The 20,919-nt window shown below is 34.9% G+C and overlaps 2 protein-coding genes across 2 annotated transcripts; both read left to right on the top strand.

Moving 5' to 3' along the window:
- Positions 1-1,147: 1,147 nt before the first annotated feature.
- LOC122610992 (protein NLP7-like) lies at positions 1,148-5,228 on the top strand. Its single transcript, XM_043783944.1, has 6 exons — positions 1,148-1,404; positions 2,369-2,637; positions 2,775-2,790; positions 2,837-3,368; positions 3,665-3,709; positions 3,842-5,228. The coding sequence occupies exons 2-6, from the start codon at positions 2,421-2,423 to the stop codon at positions 4,937-4,939; spliced, it is 1,908 nt and encodes a 635-aa protein (XP_043639879.1). The 5' UTR covers positions 1,148-1,404; positions 2,369-2,420; the 3' UTR covers positions 4,940-5,228.
- A 3,594-nt stretch (positions 5,229-8,822) lies between these two features.
- On the top strand, positions 8,823-12,788 carry LOC122578078 (protein NLP7-like). Its single transcript, XM_043749947.1, has 5 exons — positions 8,823-9,172; positions 9,396-9,871; positions 10,723-10,770; positions 10,890-11,826; positions 11,930-12,788. The coding sequence occupies exons 1-5, from the start codon at positions 8,953-8,955 to the stop codon at positions 12,664-12,666; spliced, it is 2,418 nt and encodes an 805-aa protein (XP_043605882.1). The 5' UTR covers positions 8,823-8,952; the 3' UTR covers positions 12,667-12,788.
- The last annotated feature ends 8,131 nt before the right edge of the window (positions 12,789-20,919 follow it).

Raw genomic sequence — 20,919 nt, forward strand, 5'->3', positions numbered from 1 at the left:
AAAACAAACATTTATTTGACTTAACAAATAAAGAGTAATGAAATATCTTCTTAATTGATTAACTAAATAATTCGTCTATTTATAGTTAATTTCAAGCCTCACAAAAAAAAATCTAAAGGAAGTAATGAAAGAAGATAATATATAAATTATAGATGTTAAAATTTTATAGGATTAGGAGGACTATTAGGTTAAATTTAAAAAAATTAATCATATTTCATAAATTATATATATTCTTCTTCGTTAAATTCTAAACAAAGAGACACGCTCGAGAACTTGGTGACCAAAGTTTGAAACATTAGACCATCCCCATCGGCATTGAATTTATTCTGGTTGGTCGGCTCAATTGGGCAATTTTGAGTTGGGCGTACATTATATCCAACTGACTCGTTGGATTCACTGAACATAAGTCGTTCGCTAAATATTAGTCAACGTCGTTTGAGTGATTAAATTTAATGCCATGGATACTCGAGGCTAAAATATGCCACGTAGATATTATGCTATATATTCATCTTTCTGCTCAATTTTTTATATGTATAATTCATTGTTATATGCATATTTTTTCTTCAATTAATAATTTTACTTCATATATAGTTGAATATATACTATTTTATGTTAAGATTGTACAGTGATATAGTTGCTTTATCTAGTATGTTTGTTAAATATGAATATTTTTTTAATCTAAGTAAGTTTTCTTTTTTTTTTTTTTATCTATGATCTTATATAACTTAGTGTTTTAAAATAAAAAAATATTTCTAATTTCTTAAAATTAATTTTAATAAACAAATGTAAACTATAGAATATTATTATTATATATTAAAATAATAGTTTGATTGAGTTGTGAAGAGAGTATAAAAGTTGAGTTTATTGGGTTGGATAGAAATAAAAAAGAAAAATTAATTTTTTAATGAATAGCATCTTTGAATTGGATTGTGAATAGGAATGACTGCATCGATTTACGTTAATCAACACTCTCGTGTGGTGAATTAAATTGGTCTTTGAATGAGTGGAAATTAATTATTTCAGAAGATCGACAGATACATGCAACCATTTATAATCAATCAATCATGAAGTAAAAGGAAAAACATTCTAATTAAGTCGTATATGACAGTAATGACAAGTATATGCTCACATCACACTATGTTTTATGTTTACAAACCAAAACACCAAAACCCAAACCCACTTGGCCACTTGCCAACCTACTACACTTCAATTCCTCCCTCCTCCGCCTTCTCATATATTTCTCAAAAAATTCAGACGATTAATATTAATTAATTTCATTAACATATATAGAATTAATCTCCCAAAACCAGGCAGTTGATATATATAGCATGCTCCACCACTGGTCGAATCGAATTGCCTGTCCGATCTAATAATAATAATATTTGTTTTGGGGTATTAATTAAGGTTTGTCTGATCATCTCCCACCTTTCTTTCTTTTTTTTTCTTTTACAGAACTGCTAATTGCTTAATGTCTCATTAAATCTATATATTTGTCTTACTTTTGGAATATATATATACACACGCGCGCGCACACACACATACATCTTGGGTCCATTTAGATATTTTGTCTTTTTACTTCATTTATTACTTGTATTTTTTGGATTCGATTATTTGGGGTTATATGTGTTTTTAGCATGCTTCTGGTTTGGTTAATTTGTCTACCAAACAGGCCGGTGGACGGAGGTTTATACATGTTGATGGACGGGGAAAAAAATAGAATGGACAGGGTACCCGAGTTAAGTCTTTATATTCCTTAATAATAATTAGAACGATAACCGTGAGATGTTGCGTGTAATTGTAGTAGTGGCGGTAATGGTTGTTGGTGGCATGCGTCGGTAGTGTGGTGGTGGCGATAGTGGCGGCGGCGGCATTGACGGTGGCGGCGAGTTGTACAAGTTATTGATAGAAATGTAGTTTTGATATATTGTTAAAAACTGAAAATACTAATTGCTTTATAATATAAAAAATAAACCAGTATAGATTTTTAATAATACTCGTAATAAATAATACAGTATCTCTATATATGATTAATAGTTTAACTGAATGTTAATTGTAACCACACGTTAGCATGATGACATAGGTAAATAAAAGATAAAACAGAAAAAAAAGAAAACATTATTGCTCAGATTACGAGGTAATTTGTATTAAAGTTCGTAAGCTTATCAATTTAACATTGTAATCATTGTAATTTACTTCATTATTATATAAGAATTGCATCTTGCAAATTTATAACTACTATTGTTTTTACTTTCTTGATATATGCATATACTGAAATAGATATATCTTCTTTGCATTGGTCTTTTATTTGTATGCTACTTATCAGTTACGGTTTTCCTAATCACTAATCAGGCTAACTCCACTGCTGCAGTACAGTGTATGTAGAAATCAGGAAGCTGATCCAAACATTCCCGTATATATATATGGACCTCCATGCAAAGACAGTTGATTCTGGTGATGTATACATATACACAGGTTTTGGCAAGATACCTTTAGAACCTCCCACCATTCCATTATCTGGTGACACAAGATACTTGACGCAACTTTGGGTTTCTGGAAAAGAAGTGCCACATGAGGAATTACATCAGTCTGATTCATCCCAATCCGAAAACACCGGTACATGTTTCTTAAACATTCCTTGCTGATTTGTGTAGCTATTAAAAGAAACTTAACAGGATTTGTATGGCTATACGAATCCTTAGAAATAAATATTGAACCAACAAGAAATAACCCTGACATAACCCTTGTTGTATGCCATATGTTACCTTGTTTGAAAGATTTCTATTACAACAGGCATAATGTAGTACTAATAAACTCTTCCATCCATGTAAAATTGAAGTTGTGACAGCATCTTCTTTACAGGTTTCAGGCCGGGAGCTGAAAGTATTGTCCCAAGTTATCAGAAGACTAGGGACAAGATCAAATCTGCTCTAAAACAATTATCCTTTCGGGAGCAATGTGTTCTTGTTCAGTTTTGGTCGCCTGATCCTGCTGGGAAGCACCAATTCCTTACAACCAGGGATCAACCTTTTGGTCTTGGGGTAATTGATGATCAAGGACTTTGTTCGTATAGGAAGTACTCCGAGCACAACCCCTTTTTCATCGATAAAGATCATCAAGAATACAACCTCAGTCCCCCTCTTCGAGTATATATGCAAGGATTGCCAGAGTGGTCTTCTGATCTAACCAATTACAGCCCCGAAGATTTTCCTCTACAAGATTTTGCTATTCGCTGCAATTTCCATGGGTATTTGGCTTTACCAGTGTTTGATTCTACTACAAGGTTTTGTGTTGGTGTCCTTGAACTCTTAATGTCTTCAAAGTATACGAGTTATGATTATGAGGTTCAACAAGTTCATAGCGTGCTCAAGGTTTTTATCTTTACTCTTTTAAATTGATAATCAGTGTCATTTATGATTCCGATGTGCTTATGTGTGAGTATGGTGACAAACTGATAATGGTTTGGGTAGATTCAATACTCCGTGTACTATCTTTCGACCTAAATGCAATTTAAAAGAGCTATCAGATTAGTGTATCCGCTTTTTTACATCATGTGCAGTGTTTGATTTGGCATTGCTTCTTTATATAGTGTAAAATGTGCTATGATGTGTTATAGTTTATGCTTCCTCTCATTACTGCTGATATCCAAATCATTGTCATCATGCAGAATGAAAATCTGACAAGCCCAGGAACATTTGGTCCTACTTCAATGGTGAGTTAGGTCTCTTTTGATTTATATCTAAATTAAAATTATATCTACTCGATCAGGTTTAATCACTTTGCAAAATATTTCTTTGAATCTTGTTCTTTGCATTGGAATTCTTATGTGGGAGATGTCTTTCAGGTTTCAGATGTATGCAGGAAAATTGAGATGGATAAAATATACCATGCTTTGAAAAATGTGTGTAGTATCCACCGTGTGCCTCTTGCTCAGACATGGGCTGCGTCACCATCCGCCAGTTTTGTTTCTCGTGAACAAGCTATATGGAAGAGCTGTGATAGCTTCCACACTAGATGCTTTGGGAAAGTCTGCCTGTCCACAGCAGATCTACCATTTTATGTACAAGACTTGGGTGTGTGGTCTTTCAGGGAAGCAAGTATAGAGTGCCACCTGGAAAGCTCCCGAGGAGTTGTTGGGAGGGCGTTCTCCACCAAGGATTCATATTATTGTGCAGATGTAACCAAACTCAGTCGAGAAGAGTATCCTTTAGTCCAAAATGCATGCATCAGTAAGTTAACCGGATGCTTCACAATATTTTTGCAGAATGTCGAAAGCAATAATCGCTATGTTTTAGAGTTTTTTCTACCGAGGCACGTTGAAGGTAGTAGATGCATGTTGAATGTGGTGCAAACATTAAAGGAGAATCTCAATGCTGGATTTAAATTGGGTGACAAGTCACTGATTCAAGCTGTTGGACCACAAACAGATCTGTCTGTACACATAAAACCTGATATTATCCAAACTTCCTCGAACTGGATGGCTGACAACTTCATCTTTCGTATGGATTCATCATGTTCAGAGCCAAGTGTGACATATATTGCTGGATCTGACTGTGCTAATGTCGCATCTTTCACACACACGAGTACGGAAAACTCATTTGCCGAATTTACTGATGTTGTAGAGCAGAAAGACCTTTTGAAAGATGGAATGCGTAAGAGAGACTCACGTGTAGTACTACCAGTTACTCGAAAGGTGAAAGTGAAGGTAACTTTTAGGAAGATTCGGAAGAAGTTCCAGTTTCGTATTTCATCTGGACTGTCAAACTTGAAAAACAAAGTGGCAAAAAGGTTCAAGCTAACAGGTAACATGATTAATCTAAAATACAGGGACAATGAAAATGATCTTATACTCATTTATGATGATGCGGATGTGGTGGCTGCTTTGCGTGCTTCAAGAAGTAATGACACGATCAATTTAACCTGTGTGAAGATCAAGGTATGATAGCTAACTAATTGGGACATATTGGGTAAGTGAACTTTTTGGAAAATTTCCCAGAACTTGTGTATTTTTATGGTTCTTAGGAATCCTTTTAAGGTTTCCACTTAAAAAGTGGTGCATATACATGCCAAGTGTACGATTCCTTCCGAAGTGAGGCATCATCGCTAGACGTATCTAGTCAAGACTTGAAAGATAGGAAGTGTTGTAAAAGTTATATGTTTCATAACCATTGTGTAAAATAGCTTTTGGTTCTTTTTGGCCTCTATATCAAAGCTCCTGGTCCCATTTTTAAGCTTAAAGCATATATATATATATATATATATGGAAATCTCTCAGCCCAAACAAAAGCCATCCATCTGCTGGTTGTATCTTCTGTAAAACTGTGCTCGTGTTGCATCTTTTAATATTCAGATTTAGTAAATTATTACATCAAAAGTTTCATTTTGGATTTACAAATGAATTTTATTTTGTTGACCAAAAATGCAGAGTATTGTATAGATTGTCTGGGTAAAAGAGACAGTGCCCTGATAAGCTTTTATTTTAAATAGACTAATACAGATTGTCACTGCATGACACATTAGAAGAAATTATTGATTCCTTTCTTGTCAACTTGCCAACCGTATTTCTAGTCTCTGACTCGGCACAATGAACTTGGAGCCGTATTTATAAAGAATTGCAACGAGAAAGGTGATATGAAGAGTTCATTCGGGGAAAAAAAACTGGTAAAGGAAGGGTTATTGTTCTGAATTTCGTGGTCAAACAAAATATTTCCAACCTCAAACAGACTGGGCAAATCTGAGGAATATGATCAATGACTACATAGACTACCAGAATCTATAATTATGACTGCCAGAATCTACATAGACTATCAAAGGAGAAAATATGTACACAACTTATGGCAATATTACACAACAATTGCATCCTTGATACATCAGCTTCTTATGATAGAAACCTCTACAAAAAAGTGTCGTTCCCATCCTCACAAAACTATGTTTTGACCAATACTCATCCTGATCAATTACTAATAGGTCTGAAGAGTACACATTTACAAGGAACCTGGCCGGTGTTTCTACCACTTGGTGGAGAAAGCACTAACCATGTGAGACCTGCAGCAATTTAAGACGATGCTAATGGAATGCTCAATTAATTATAGTAACACCAGTTTCAAATCAGCTCATTATATAATGGCTAAAATCATTCATTGAGCGTATGGGCTTGTACTAGAATGATGAAAAATGAGATGAATAATGCTTAGTTTGTATTGTTTTTTCACGTCCTAAGGGTGGCAACATGAGGGTGGGAGTAAGGAACCAGTAGGCCAACAAGTCAAGATGGATATTTGAGGTGCAGCTCAAAATATATTGGGTCGTTGACCCTAAAGCTTCTGTTCAAGCTTCTAATCTTCAGTAAATAACCAGTGTCTCTCATGTAACCACAAAGGTTTACCTAATTTCTATAAGATTCTAAACACTTAAACGAAAAACTTTTACGAGGTTTTATGCTATAATAAACACTTCATACAATGTTTGTTCCTTTTTGTTTTTTTTTTACTCGCTTGGTGTTAAAACATATATAATCAACCCATTCATGAGTAAATGATTTGAGATCGTCTTCTCTAGACTCTACTATGTCCCGTCCTAATAGTCACACTTTCTCCTTCTTAATTACCAACTAAAGGCTCATTTGGCTTGAACGAGATAGATATCAATTAATGTTCCAGCAATTTAAGAACAGACCATGAATAGAAGAATCATGAACTCGATAGATAATGCTAGGATCATCCATTGATCATGTAAGAAAAAGAAAACTATTCCAGCGACGACATATATTGCGCGCCCTTATAAAGTTATAGGGTTGGTCGTAATAATAATTTTCATGGTCTCAATAGAAAACCCGTTATCTAGTTGAGAGTTTTTTCTCTAAATCGAAGATTCTAATTGATTGTTTAATTAAATGAATAAAAGTTAGAATACATTGGTTAAGATATACCATCAAAAAGTCGATATAAACATCAAAATCGTGATGAACGAAAAACGCGTGTAGGAGGGTCCCGTTCATTTTTCTATACTCCAATTGTCAATTTGCATAATTTATGGCGGCCGGCCTGCCTGGTGACATCCATCCTAATCGTGATTAGAGGAAAGACGTAGACAAGGTGTCCCATCTTGATTATAAAAGAGTAAAGATATATTCAAATAAATGTTGATATTTTCCACATTGGCTCCATCATTACCAACTGTTAATGAAAAAAGTTTTTGTACGTTTTGAAAAGTAAATATAAATTTGTCAAAGGACAATTTTCTTCTGACGGGATTTAGAGTAACTTGAAAGGTAAAATTAGAAGATCATTGACCTTTAAATTAAATTTAATGATCAAAATTTAATTATCACTTTTATAGAACGTGGAGAGATCCACTTTCTTTCACCAAGCACGTGGGCCCTACCACCAACAAATTTATGAGGAAAGTGTTTTTCGTATCACACAATTTGATACACCTATTATAGGGCACACATTTTATATCATATTTTAGAAGTATGCAATGCAAAACAACAGTAGATTTATAATATTTGTGTGGTACATATATCACTGTCTAATTAAAATATATGCATTAAGACAATTTTAAAAGATTAGGTGAAGAGGCAGGGGTGACACCATAAAAAAAAATTTAAGAGGACAAAATTAAAAGTTAAGAAAAAAAAAAGAGGTCGAAGAGGGGTCAAAATTTATAAATCCATATGAAATTTTTTAAAAAATACATATCAAAATTAAAATTTTAAGATAGAGACCAAAGATGGCTATAATTAAAGGGAGACCAAAGAAGTGGATGAAAGTCATTTTATTTGATTGGATATTTAGTTATATTGTGGGGTATTAAATTCAATAATGAGTTCAAATAATAAATGAATGGTTAAAGCATGGAAAAGAAAGTAAATGAGATAGGAAGATGAAAGGACAGAAAAAAAAATAGTTTTACATAAAAAAAAAGGTGTAACTTTAAGTGAGGATTTATGAGAAGCTAGAATTTTCAATTAATTCTAAAGAGATATCTATGCAATGCAACAGTGACAATATTGTGGTGGTGGTGATGACGCCAATTGATGGTGCTGGTGGTGGTACCGTGTGGTGTATTTAAACGATTTAGAAGCAGTTGATGTAACACGGTATTGTAGATGTTACCTGGGACAAAAAAAAATACATGATGTAAAAGTGATTTGGAGGATGATATAGGCATTTTTCATATCCAAAATCCACAAGTATTATAAGCATAACTGTTAAACTCTTACGTGAGGGTCGACTCTTACGAGTCGAGTTGATTTACACCAAAAACGAGTCGACTAGCTAGGTGACTCGTTTTTGTCCGGACTCTTACGAGTCGCTATATGAATTTGAACCGAGTCATGAGTCGCAAATTTATAATTATTGTAATTTGATACTATGGTTATATATTATATTATTTTGCTACATTGTTTTGTGTGTTATTAATGTAGTTTTGATCTTTTTATTGCGAATCTGGAGATAAAGTCTAAGTTTATGATTGAAGACTATTGAATATGTAATATTTTTGTAAATTTATACAGACAATGAACTTATATATTGTTTCTAAAGACGTCACATATACATAATTATATTATAATATGTAATATTTAAAAATGTTTTGACTCTTACGAGTTGAGTCACGTTTCGAGTCACGAGACAAAAAATCATATTATCGGGAGGCGAAAGTTATGAGTCGCCAATTATGATTAAAAGTATAGTATGGATAAACTGTACAATTTACCTTTAAATTTTATAGTAAAAAGAAAAAGAAAAGAAAAATAAACAATAGCTTTCTTCTTACAAAGCCATCATACCAAATAGCTTTATAAGTTGGGTATGGAGCATATGAAGCCATCACCAAATGGTGTAGAGTTGGGTGAACCAACCACAACGGTCACTCGCTCACTAGTGAAAGTTGATACGGGCCCATAAGTTTTGACAGAGACCAAAATTCCAAACATCCATAATGCATTAGTTTATGGCAGAAATTTACTTTTATTTTATTGTTCCTATCATTGATCAGAAGGCAAAATCATCATCTTCTGGTTCTGATATGGCTCTAATAAAAGATCTTTTAGAGCCCTCAGCGCATCAGTTTGCCGGTGAGTCAAAATACCTAACGTCACTTCTTGTTTCTCGAAACCGAGAACCATCGGAACCACTTTCTCGGTCTGATTCATCTCAATCACCAATCCCCGGTACGTGAAACATTCTTTCATGCACGTGCAATATCTTTCGATTAAAAATGTTTCCAATATATCGTTTTTATGAATATGGGAAAAGGTTCATATACGTGAATGGTATATATGATCAAATTCGTTCTCATATGGACAGATCAAGTTATACTTAATATTACATACATTCATATGTGAATGGTTGTCACGTGTGCCTTACCCTAAACTATATGTAAATGATATATAGGTTTCGAGCCTAGGGACAAGATATACTCTGGATTGAAACTACCAACTTTCCGCGAGGAACATGTTCTTGTTCAGTTTTGGACGACTGATCACATATCCAGGAAATGCCAGACCATGCTCACAACCATGAATCAACCATTCGGTCTTGGTGTAGCTGATGAGAGACTTTGTCAGTATAGGAAGTACTCAGAGCGCAACCCTTTTACTATCAGTAAGGACCGTGAAGAACAGGACCCTAGTCCTATTGCTCGAGTATTTAGACGAGGAGAGCCAGAGTGGACTCCTGATGTAACTAATTACAACCCCAAAGATTTTCCATCACTAGATTGTGCTATTCGTTGCAATCTCCATGGTTATTTGGCTTTGCCCGTATTTGAGTCTACTACTGGGTTATGTATTGGAGTTCTTGAACTGTTGTTGTCTTCTAGGTATACGAGTTTTGCTTATGAGGTTCGACAAATTCACATGGCGTTGAAGGTTTTCATCATTTCTCTGATATCTGATGATGTAGTAATTCGCTCTCGTTTGTATGTGCTCTACACTCACATACACCCTTTTATCTGGGCCCAAACCATCGTGAACTTCATTTAAGTTGAGTCTGGAGAGAAAATTGACCCAAATCTTCATTCTTTTACTCTACAACCAAACCAAAACTCAGTAGCACCAACTCCTTTATACGTAACCCATGCCAAAATTTTCATTCGTTCTTAATTCCTAACATATTCTCCAAAACTTTTAAAGAAGCGGAAGTTTATTTCCTAATCATCTAACTAAGGATTAAAAAATATATATATATATATATCTAACCGTAATCCTTTCTCTTTCAAAATTCTGTTCTGTTCTTTTCTTCTCTTTATAAGAAAAACTCAAAGACCACCTCTTTAAAAATATACTCTTTTTTTCCTTTTACCTTTAAATAAGGGGACAAACAAATCAAGAACACACTGTTAATGTTACACTCTGCCCAGGAGGATTCACACAGATCGGGTCAAAAAGCTCAATATTTGTATAAAAATACTTTTCAAAAACCAAATTTCTTATATATGTAAAGACACATTCAATAAAAATATCTAATTTGAATATATGTTCTCGAGTTGGGCCTTATAAGTTAGAGTTCAACTCATATAAAAGGGAGCTTGTTATTTTTGCCCGAGCCAAATGGACTCAAGTTGTGTGATTAAAACTCCAGTAATCTTATTACTTCATCATATTAACTCTCCCAATGTACGTTCAGCAAAGAGGAAGCAAATTTAGTGTATAATTTTAAGAATCATATCTTATTGTATTTTTGTGGATGTTTCGCTCATTTCCAAAATGTTATCTTGCAGACGGTTGATTTGACAACCACACAAGCACTTGATCGTCCTACTACAAAAGTGAGTCAGGCCGAGGTCTTTTAAGCAATTCAAGTCTTCTACTATTTTTTTCTATTTTGATATATCCTCATCTAGCTACTTTAAAAATCTCATTCTGGGAGATGCATTCTGATATACAGGTTCAGAAAAAACATTGGAGAAATGATTTAGAAAAAATTTTGAGTATTCTGAAGGTTATGTGTGCTATTCACAAATTACCGCTTGCACAAACATGGACCGTGTCTCCATTTAGTAGTATGGCTTGCCAAAAACAAATTTTGAAGAAGATCTGTAACAGTTTCGACACTACATGCCTTGGAAGAAAAGTATGCATGTCAACATCTGCTCTACCATTTCATGTCCAGGATTTGGGCATGTGGCCTTTCTGGAAGGCATGTAGAGAACAACACCTAAACCAGTACGGCTTAATTGGCAGGACTTTGTTATCACGTGGCTCATGCTTTTGTCTAGATGTAACCAAACTCAGTGAAGAAGAGTACCCTTTGGTCCGCAACGCAAGCATGAGTAAGTTGACTAGCTGCTTTGCAATCTTCCTGCACGTTGTCGAAAGCAACAGTGACTATGTGTTGGAGTTTTTTCTACCATCGAACATAAAAGATGGAAAATATGTACTGAACTTGATGCAAACGTTGAAGCAGAACAGCGATGTAGCTTCTGGTTTTGAATGGGGTGACGAATTAAGTATAGAAGTTGGAGCATCTGCAGAAGTCAGTAGTGTATCTCTAAGTAAAGACCTTCAAAGTATCCAATTATCACCAATGGCAACCACAAAGGCCAAGATATTTGAGATGCTTTCATCTGATTCGGAATCAAATTTGGAAAATGTCACAAAAACTGTCTCCACAAATGTCATGAACCAATTCTCACTCAGACAAAAGGGCCCAGGTAACTGCGGCAGTATGAAGATGAGTGATACCATTACTGATGGCGAAACAAATGCCAACCGTTTGAAACAAATCAGAAAGCGTAAAACAGAATCTCTTACATTGGTGGCAGTTCAGAAACATAATGAAATACCAATTGGTGAAGCTTCTACGAGCCTTAATGATAAGTCAGGTTGGTATGCTACATGTATATATGGGTGTGTATATATGGTCCTGCCTTTTTATATGATAATTGTTATAGTAATACTTGGCTTCATTAATTTGTTCTTTTTCAGTTAGTCAGTCTACATCAAAGCGTTTTTGCAGAGAGGATGATATCACCCATGGGCCATTTCCAAAGCTACGCAACAAAAGTTCTGCTGATGTGCCTGACATACAACGCTCTTCAAACATACGTTTTAGTATATCTGTTGTTGTGTTATTGCTGGTAAGGGTTAAGAGGTGGAGTTGTGCAAGGAAATGCCATGGTTTTTCTGGCAAGTGGTGGAGATGTGGCAAGCATCGCTGTATTCCTTGTATATCAGATTTCATATACCACGCAGCATGCCTAATGGTGCGGTTGAAACGGTGGAGGAATAAGAATTTGATCAGGCATGCAATGAACAAAAGAAATCACCCTGATGTGCATCAGAGCACAGAAAAACCCAGAGTTGAAGTAAACATGATCAATCCGTACATACATGTTGATAGGCCGCTTTCTGAGTCTACGCTTGCTCATGCATCCCTAAAGCACACGCTGGCCAATGTCTCAGATACAAGGATGGTGACAGTGAAGGCAACTTTTAACAAGGATATGATAAAGTTCCCATTCCGGACTTCATTGGGCCTCTTAGAACTAAAAAACAACGTAGCACAAAGGATTAAGTTAAACAGTAAAAAGCTTCGGCTAAAATACAAAGATGAAGACGATGACATGATACTCATTGCTTGTGATACCGACTTACATCATCTCTTAGGATTTTTGGGTGCTAACAGTACTATCAAAATATTCATCCTAGTGACGGATGATTAATCATTAATATCTAAATATAAATATAATATATAAAAATATATATTAATGTATGCTGCTTGTATTTCTGCAATTGGTGCTTGTTCTAATCAAATTAATAATTAAGTAAACTTCTCACTTCAAAATTTCATCCTTACTAAAATATCGTTCATCATTTCTTTGCCACTTCTCCTATAAGCACAGCAATATTGCAAGACAACCATGAAAACTGCCATTAACTTGCTATGTAACTCTCTTAAGTACATTCAGACAACCAGAGTTACATGACTTCATGGGATTTGCAAGATGTTTTGTTTACATAAAGTCAGATTTACAGCCACCAAAAAGCAACTTGAGTAGTATTTGGGGTAATGGGAATGAAAATGTTTGGTTCATTGCATTTTCGGATTACAAATAATTTGCACAGAATTGGGCAGCACACAGAAGACTCCAATGAGAATGGTCATCGTTAAGATGGTGTGTGACGCTAAACAAAGAGCGGCTTGGTATGATATTGGGTTGTTCAAGGATGGCTGGCAATTCCCTTGTGGCTTCATGTGGGGAGGATGAATGGGAGAGAGTCCCATGATATGTTAGAGGGGACATACCTAAACCTGTTTAGATGGTGATTTGGGCCAAGTGTGGAGGAGGAAACTATTTTGTATTTAGAGACCCAAGATCATGTAATTAAATGATGTGTTTTACTGAAATGGTTATAACTTGAGCTATAGAACTCTCTTTTGGGCATATGACCATTCAAAAGGACCATTGGATATCGTTCAGTCCTAAAATTGCCTTTTTCATGAGTTTCTAGACTTATTACGCAATTTTTAAGTATGTTGGACTTTTTAATGGGAGACTATTCCGTTATCAAATATATGAAAAGTCATTTTCTTCGTATCACAAGTGTATGTGTTAGTGAGTGAAATTTCAGATTGTCGGTATTCCTTTAATTTTGAATCAACCATAGTTAGAAGAATTGTTCTTAGCATTCTTGTGAATCAACAGATCCAATCAATTATCTCATTAGATTCTGCCAAGCATACGAGCATGTACCATAGGCCCGAAGAAAACTAGTCAGACGACTATAGGGATTCATGTCATTGTCTGCTAACTAAACATGTTATTGAGTGATAGTTTGGAAATAAAAGATATATGAATAATAACAAATAAAACTGTAGTGGGACTCACGCCTATGTGGTCTGTAGATAAGGCTGGCCGGAGTGAGGCGTTCTCACACCCGGTGCCGCCCTAGAACGCCCTAAAATGCCAACATACATTGCTTCAAGGGGTGTTTTGAGTGGAAAAAAAAGTGGTGCCCGGCTAGTATCTGACGCCCTATGTTGAATATGTATAGTGCTGAGAATGGAAAGGCCGAAAGGGAATGGAATAGAGAAAAATGGAGTGATTCTTATGTTTGGTTTTAATTAGGGATCAATGTAAGAAACAAAGAGGAACTTTCATTTTCTTGTTTGGTTATGTTATGTAGTGAAATAAAAAGATATTTGTTTATTTATTTATCAATGATTAATTAACTTGTAATAATTTGAATACAATTAATTATTATACTTTCAGATAAATTAATTTTTAATCTCACAAGTGGGGAAATGTTCATCCTTATTATTTGATTGAAAGCAACAAATCCCAACCTTAGTGGTGCTCGACAGTATTTAATTATTGTTTGAATATTATTGGAATTATTTAACGAATAAGAAATTGTTGTGAGCGATACATCATAATCGGCCAACATTAACATTAATATTAATTATTGTTTGAATCTAAAAAGGAATTGAACTAAATAGAAACCAAATCTTTACCGTAAAATTAGATATGCAATCATGTATCACGATTACACAACCATACAATCAAGACAAGAAGAAAAAGACAACATTTATACATGGTTTGGGTTTGACTTTGACAAATCGGTTAGGGTTTCACTTCGCAAAGCAAGAATAGAAGGTAAGACCTAACCTTAGTGGTGTTGAACAGTATTTAATTTGGGCACTTCTGTTGATGAAGACAAAGAGAACCAGATAGGGTTTGAGCACCTCTTTTTCCTGATTCGGTATAAATGTGCAAGTCACGTGAAAAGTAGTATTTATATCAGGTGTTTTTTTTCAAGGGGTAAAAGGAAATCAATAATTATTAGGGGTTAGAGCAACAATGGTATATTTTCAATTTTTTTTTTTTTTTAAAATGTGTAAGAGATTTTTACAAAAAAACTTTCCTTTCCAATGATAAAAAGTTTTTCAAAAGTTTTTTATTAGTTAAAATACATTAATGTAGTACAAAAATAGGTTAAAGACATAATCTATAGGTTGATAAATATTGAGCTTTTCGATTAGTCTTTCATTTAAACAATTATATTTTAAGTAACTTTAAGCTTTTGAAAAGTTTTTTTTCCATTGGAGAGAAAAGTTTTTTTTATAAAAAACTCTTGCATCTTTTTCACAAAAAAGCTTTTAAAAACACACCATTGTGGATGCTTATAAAAGTTAAAATATAAAAATTTTAAGTGGTAAAAGAAAAAAAATAATAAAAGTAAGTAAGTATTGTGCTTTGAGCAAATGAACTTGTACAATGCATATTGTGTTTTTAATGTATATATATATATATATATATATATATATATATAATGGGGTTGTGTATTGTAAAACAAGTATTAAAGTAAAACAAATAATACAAGATCTTAACCATTGGATCATGGTTAAATTGATGCACGAAGATTCTATATGAAAAAAAACCTATTGTTTTATTTGTTTTACTTTAATAAAACCTATATATAATATCTCATTCTATGTTTCTATTCTCTCTGTTACGCAGACAAGGATGTGTTTTACTTTTCCTTTTCCAGTTTTCCATCACTTCGTTTCATTTTATCAAACATTTTTAAATGTCAAATAAAAAAGGATTATAATATGTACATCTTATAATATATATACTTCATTCATTTATTAATACATATATTACATAATTGGTTTTCCTTCTCATAATTTCGCACCATTAATTTTATCATATGTCTTTTCTTACTTGCTAGGTGCATTTGTTGGCCGAAAAGAAATTTTGCTAGATAATCGATTCGTTGTTCCACATAACATTGACTTGATCGTCAAATATGGTTGCCATATTAACGTTGAATGGTGTAACCAGGGTTCGTTGGTTAAATACCTTTTCAATTATCTTAATAAAGGTCCAGATCGTGCAACTGTTTTGATTGAAGGACAGAACAACAGAACATCTTATCGTTCGATTTTGGAACAAGAAAACGAAATTGAGGCTTACCTGAATTGTCGTTATGTGTCTGCTTCTGAAGCATGTTGGAAATTGTTAGGATACGAAATGCATTATCGTTCAATCGCGGTCGAGAGGCTTCCCTTTCATTTAGAAGGAGAGAACAAAGTTTGTTTTAGAGGTAATGAAAGTGTGGAAAGTGTTGCTTCGAGAGAAATTCTGCAAAGTCTAATTTACAAAATGGATGACTGCAAATCAAATATGGCCAGAAGGCCGTCATCTAACTTATCCTGAGTATCCAACGAAGTTCACATGGCATCAACAAGACATGGCATGGAAGCCACGAGGTGGTGGTAAGTCTGTTGGTCGTCTTTATTATGTCACTCCTTCAATGGGACAGAAGTACTATCTTAGGATGTTACTAAATGTCGTACGTGGGGCTCAAAGCTTCAAAGATATCCTTACTATGGATGGGGTAGAGCAAGACTCTTTCATGTCAGCGTGCAAGGCTTTGCATTTGCTAGGAGATGACACTGAATGGATCCAATCAATAAAAGATGCATCCCAATGGAAGTTGGGAAATCAGCTCCGGAGCTTTTTGTGACCATATTATTGTTTTGTACCGTTGCTGATCATGCCAGTTCTTCAGAGAAAGTCTTCCTTATCTTTCTGAAGATGTTTTGTACAATCAGCGATTACGTTTACAGAATCAAGAAGTCATCTTTACTGATGAGGAGATTGAAAATTTCACCCTCCAAAGATAGAGACAATATTAAATGCTAATAGGTCGTTGAGCGATTTTCCAGGCCTTCCCAAGTTAACCCTGAACTGATTCAATTCGGAAGAAACAAACTGATAGCCGATGAAAGGAGGTACATGGTCCACGAAGAAAGGGATTTATGGTCCACTTTGTATAGTGGATTAATACATCGCAAAGGAAGTGTATGATACATCATGCTATCTGTAGATGCCCAAATGGGGCCTTTTTTTTGTTTATGGAAGTGGTGGTACCGGTAAAACCTATTTGTGGAGAACATTATAGCCCGGATACGCTCCCTTGGGAAAATTGTATTATTTGTTGCATCTTTTGGTATTGCATCATTGTTGTTACCAGGCGCCGAACACACATTCAAGATTTCGTATACCTGTAGAAATTGACAACGAATCGTGTTGTGGAATTGATGTCACTTCAGATCTTGCTGAGTTAATACGAGTGTCAGAACTAATCATTTGGGACGAGGCTCCTTTACAACATAGGCATGCTTTTGAAGCTGTTGATAGAACTTTTCGAGATATTTGTAAGCTGGATAAACCCATTGCTGAAACCCAAATGTTTGGTGGAAAAGTTATGGTCCTTGGCGGTGACTTTAGACAAATTTTACCGGTCATCAAAAATGCACGGAGGGGTGGTGTTGCTGCATCTGTAAACAAGTCAGCTGCCATATGGGGTAGTTGTAGAGTATTTGTTTTATCTGTAAACATGAGGCTTCGTGATCCATCGCTTGATGTTGCAGATGTGGATCAAATGATGTGTTTTAACAAATGGATTTTAGACATGGGGGATGGTACTCTTCCTGCTATCAAACTTGCTCATGAAGACAATGCTACATGGATTACCATTCCAGATGACCTGCTAATTCCCCTATCAGATAACCCTACCACTGCTATTGTGTCAAGTACATACCCTGATCTTTCAAACAGAATCAACAATATGAGTACTTGAAAGACGGTGCATCCTCTGTCCACTAATGATGTCGTTGATCAAATTAATTCTCATGTACTTGAAACCATGCCATCTGATTTGGTGGAATTGTATAGTGCGGATGAGATATGTCCCACCACAGAAAACTTGGAAGAAATGCAGATCATGTACCCGCCTGAATTTCTTAATACGTTGCGATTTTCAGGGTTCCAAACCATAACTTGAGTTAAAGGTCGGTGCCCCAATCATATTATTACGTAATATATTCTGCAACGTGGTCTTTGCAATGGTACACGTCTGGTGGTAACTCAGATTAGTCGTTTGGTTATTGAGGCTACTATAATTACCGGGAGGAATATTGGTGAAAAAGCATTAATCGGAAGGATTGACATGACTCCAACTGATTCATCATGGCCATTTCGATTTAAGAGAAGACAATTTCCTGTAAAGGTTTGCTTCGCCATGACGATCAACAAAAGTCAGGGCCAAACTTTTAATCATGTTTGTGCATACCTTCCAAAACCGGTATTTACACATGGGCAGCTTTATGTTGTTGCGTCACGAGTAACCTCTAGAGCAGGTCTTCGATTTTATATTGATAATGGAGGGGTGTGTGCTAATAATCTTACTCGAATTTGTCTACAAAAAGTGTTTTATAATTTGCCTAGAGGTATTGTAACGATACACATTAGATATACCATGGACAAGTAATAGCTTCTAAAAGATAACTGCATACTTTTGTATTCTGACTGTTTTTCTTGTCATTGTAGCTATCTTAAGTCGAGAATGAGCAATTCTTATCGTTATATTCGTGATTTGCGTCCTGACATTACTGATAAATGGAGGATCAATGTTATGGTTGCACGTAATGGACTCATCAAATCCACACAGGTCGCATGTTTTTAGAGGACTTTGTATTTGTGGATGAACAAGTAAGTTTATTTACCCATATCTGTATAGTTCAATTGATTCGTACTTTTCAGCTCCTTTTGGCATGACACATATGCGGTAACTGTAAACAATTTTTGTCAGTACACTACATTTTACGAAATGAAAATTTTTTTGGATAAAATCATTGAAACACATGTTCTTTTACCTTTACCCGTTTTTTCTTTTACCCAATCCTGCCATCACCATGTACCGTACTGATGATATTTTTTACTATGAAACTTAGGGATCTTCAATTCATGCTAAGGTTCCTATAAATCTAAGGAACAAATATAGAAACTTGGTGAAGGAGGGCTGCATATACAAGATACACAATTCAAGGTCCTTGCATATTCTATGTTATAGGCCATTAACGCGAGAATTCTATGTAGATTCTCTGCATCAACCTTTGTACAGCCCTCAACTATTAACAACAGTGTTTCCACGCTATGTATTCGACTTTGTCCTTCGACAAACTTGCTGGCCGTATTGATGATGATACTTATCTCACTGGTAACTATGCATCATCTCTTTATTTCCATTTTCTTTGAAGTGGAGTCTAAACATATATATTATACATATATTTTTATAGATGTCATTGGAGTTCTTCGCGAATGGGGTCCTCTGGACAATAAAGATGGGTCGGAAGCCGTCAACGAAATCTTCGTAACATTGTAATTGTTGATACGGGGTATGTTTGTTTCATATACAGTAACATATTTATCAGTCCATGTTTTTAACTGTTGGTTAAACGTCTATTATTATTTACTGAAACACAAAGACGTGAAATTGAATATTTCTTTATGGGGGGAGTGTGCCTTAAAGTTTACAGATGATCTTATCGAAAGCAAAAATACAAATATTGTTGTAGTGTTGGCTGGTTGCAGGGTTCGCAAGTTTGGAGGTAGGTGTAGGACTTTATGTCATTATTTGTTTACGATATTTACCGTTAATATTTTATAATACATTTTCTTAATAACCAATAATCATTTTCTTAATTTCTTAATCCAAGCTTTCCCACAAGTGACTACGACGGTGGCATCACAATCTTTTTTGAACCCGGACTCATCCAGGTTGCTACCTATAGTCAAAGGTATCAAATGACCATCTTTCAAATCCGTAAAACCATTAGTACAAATGATGGACTGTTAATTGATTTAAAGTTGTTCTTTATAGGCCAATTCATCCGGTTCTTTTCAAATCGATGGATACCGAATGTGAAGAGCTGACCGTTACAGTGTTCCAAATATTTATATGCGTATGGTTGATGGAGTTGACGTGGTAAGAAACAGAAAAAATTATGGTTGCATTTTATATATTTTTTACTTTCAATGTTTTAAAAAAGTTGTAAGGTGTAATATGGTCTCTGTACTTATACTGCAATCAATGTTCACTTCAACTATTTACATGACCCATTTTCAATAACCTCAAAACTAATCTATAGAAACATTAGAAACATATTTACACGAACCATGAGCAGCCTAAAAACATGGTTGCATTTTATATATTTACATTACCCTTTGTGGGGCTTTTTAGGATACTAACACCATAATATGTTCTGTGTGTAATTATAGCAGTCATTGTACACATGATCAACCTATTTACATGACCCATTTTCTATAACCAACAACAGCCTTACAACTACAGATTGTTTCATACATTGTTTGAGAAACAATAGAATACCCGTTAATTCATTTCCACATATATCTTGTTCTATGTTTTCGCTAAATAATAGAAGTTCTTTAAAAGTCCCATTTGACCTGTTGGAATTCAATCTTTGGACCATCATCGTATCTTATATGCTACTGTTTTTTTTAACTGTTTTAGGGAACAAAATTCATCATTGAGGCTACGGTGATTGGTTTCGATTTATCAGGTTGGAATTACCTACAATGCACAAAATGCTATAAAACTGTGGATTCAGGGATTTTCGATATTACTGTACTCATTGTAACCGGAACTCACCCCCACGTCAAGCGTAAGTTATAAATAACGTGAATCAGTGTATACTTTTGGAAGTTTGTATTGATCTTTTGTTTTACAGTTACAAGTTGTGGTACAAGTATACAACAACAAGAGATGATGGAATGTGTTGTGTTCAACGATAATGCTATTAAGCTTTTAGGATGTACAGTTGATGAGCTAATTGCTAAGGATTCACAAGAGGTTTGTTGCTTCACACCTTTTTATTATATTGATATCACCGTGTACCCTAAATCTGTCATATTTTAAATAGGGCGCTGGCGATCCCAATTGGATACTCGATTTCTTCATAGAAAGTTTTTTGGAGTGCCGTTGTCTTTGGAATCAAAGTTGATGAGTACAACCTAAAGCCTCGGTTCTCCCGTAGGTTTACTGTCTCAACGTACTATGGTAATGAATTTGGTGTCCTTAACCACGTAAGTACCACTAAGTCA

The sequence above is a fragment of the Erigeron canadensis genome, chromosome 8 (assembly GCF_010389155.1).
Source record: "Erigeron canadensis isolate Cc75 chromosome 8, C_canadensis_v1, whole genome shotgun sequence".
In the NCBI taxonomy this organism is placed as follows: domain Eukaryota; kingdom Viridiplantae; phylum Streptophyta; class Magnoliopsida; order Asterales; family Asteraceae; genus Erigeron; species Erigeron canadensis.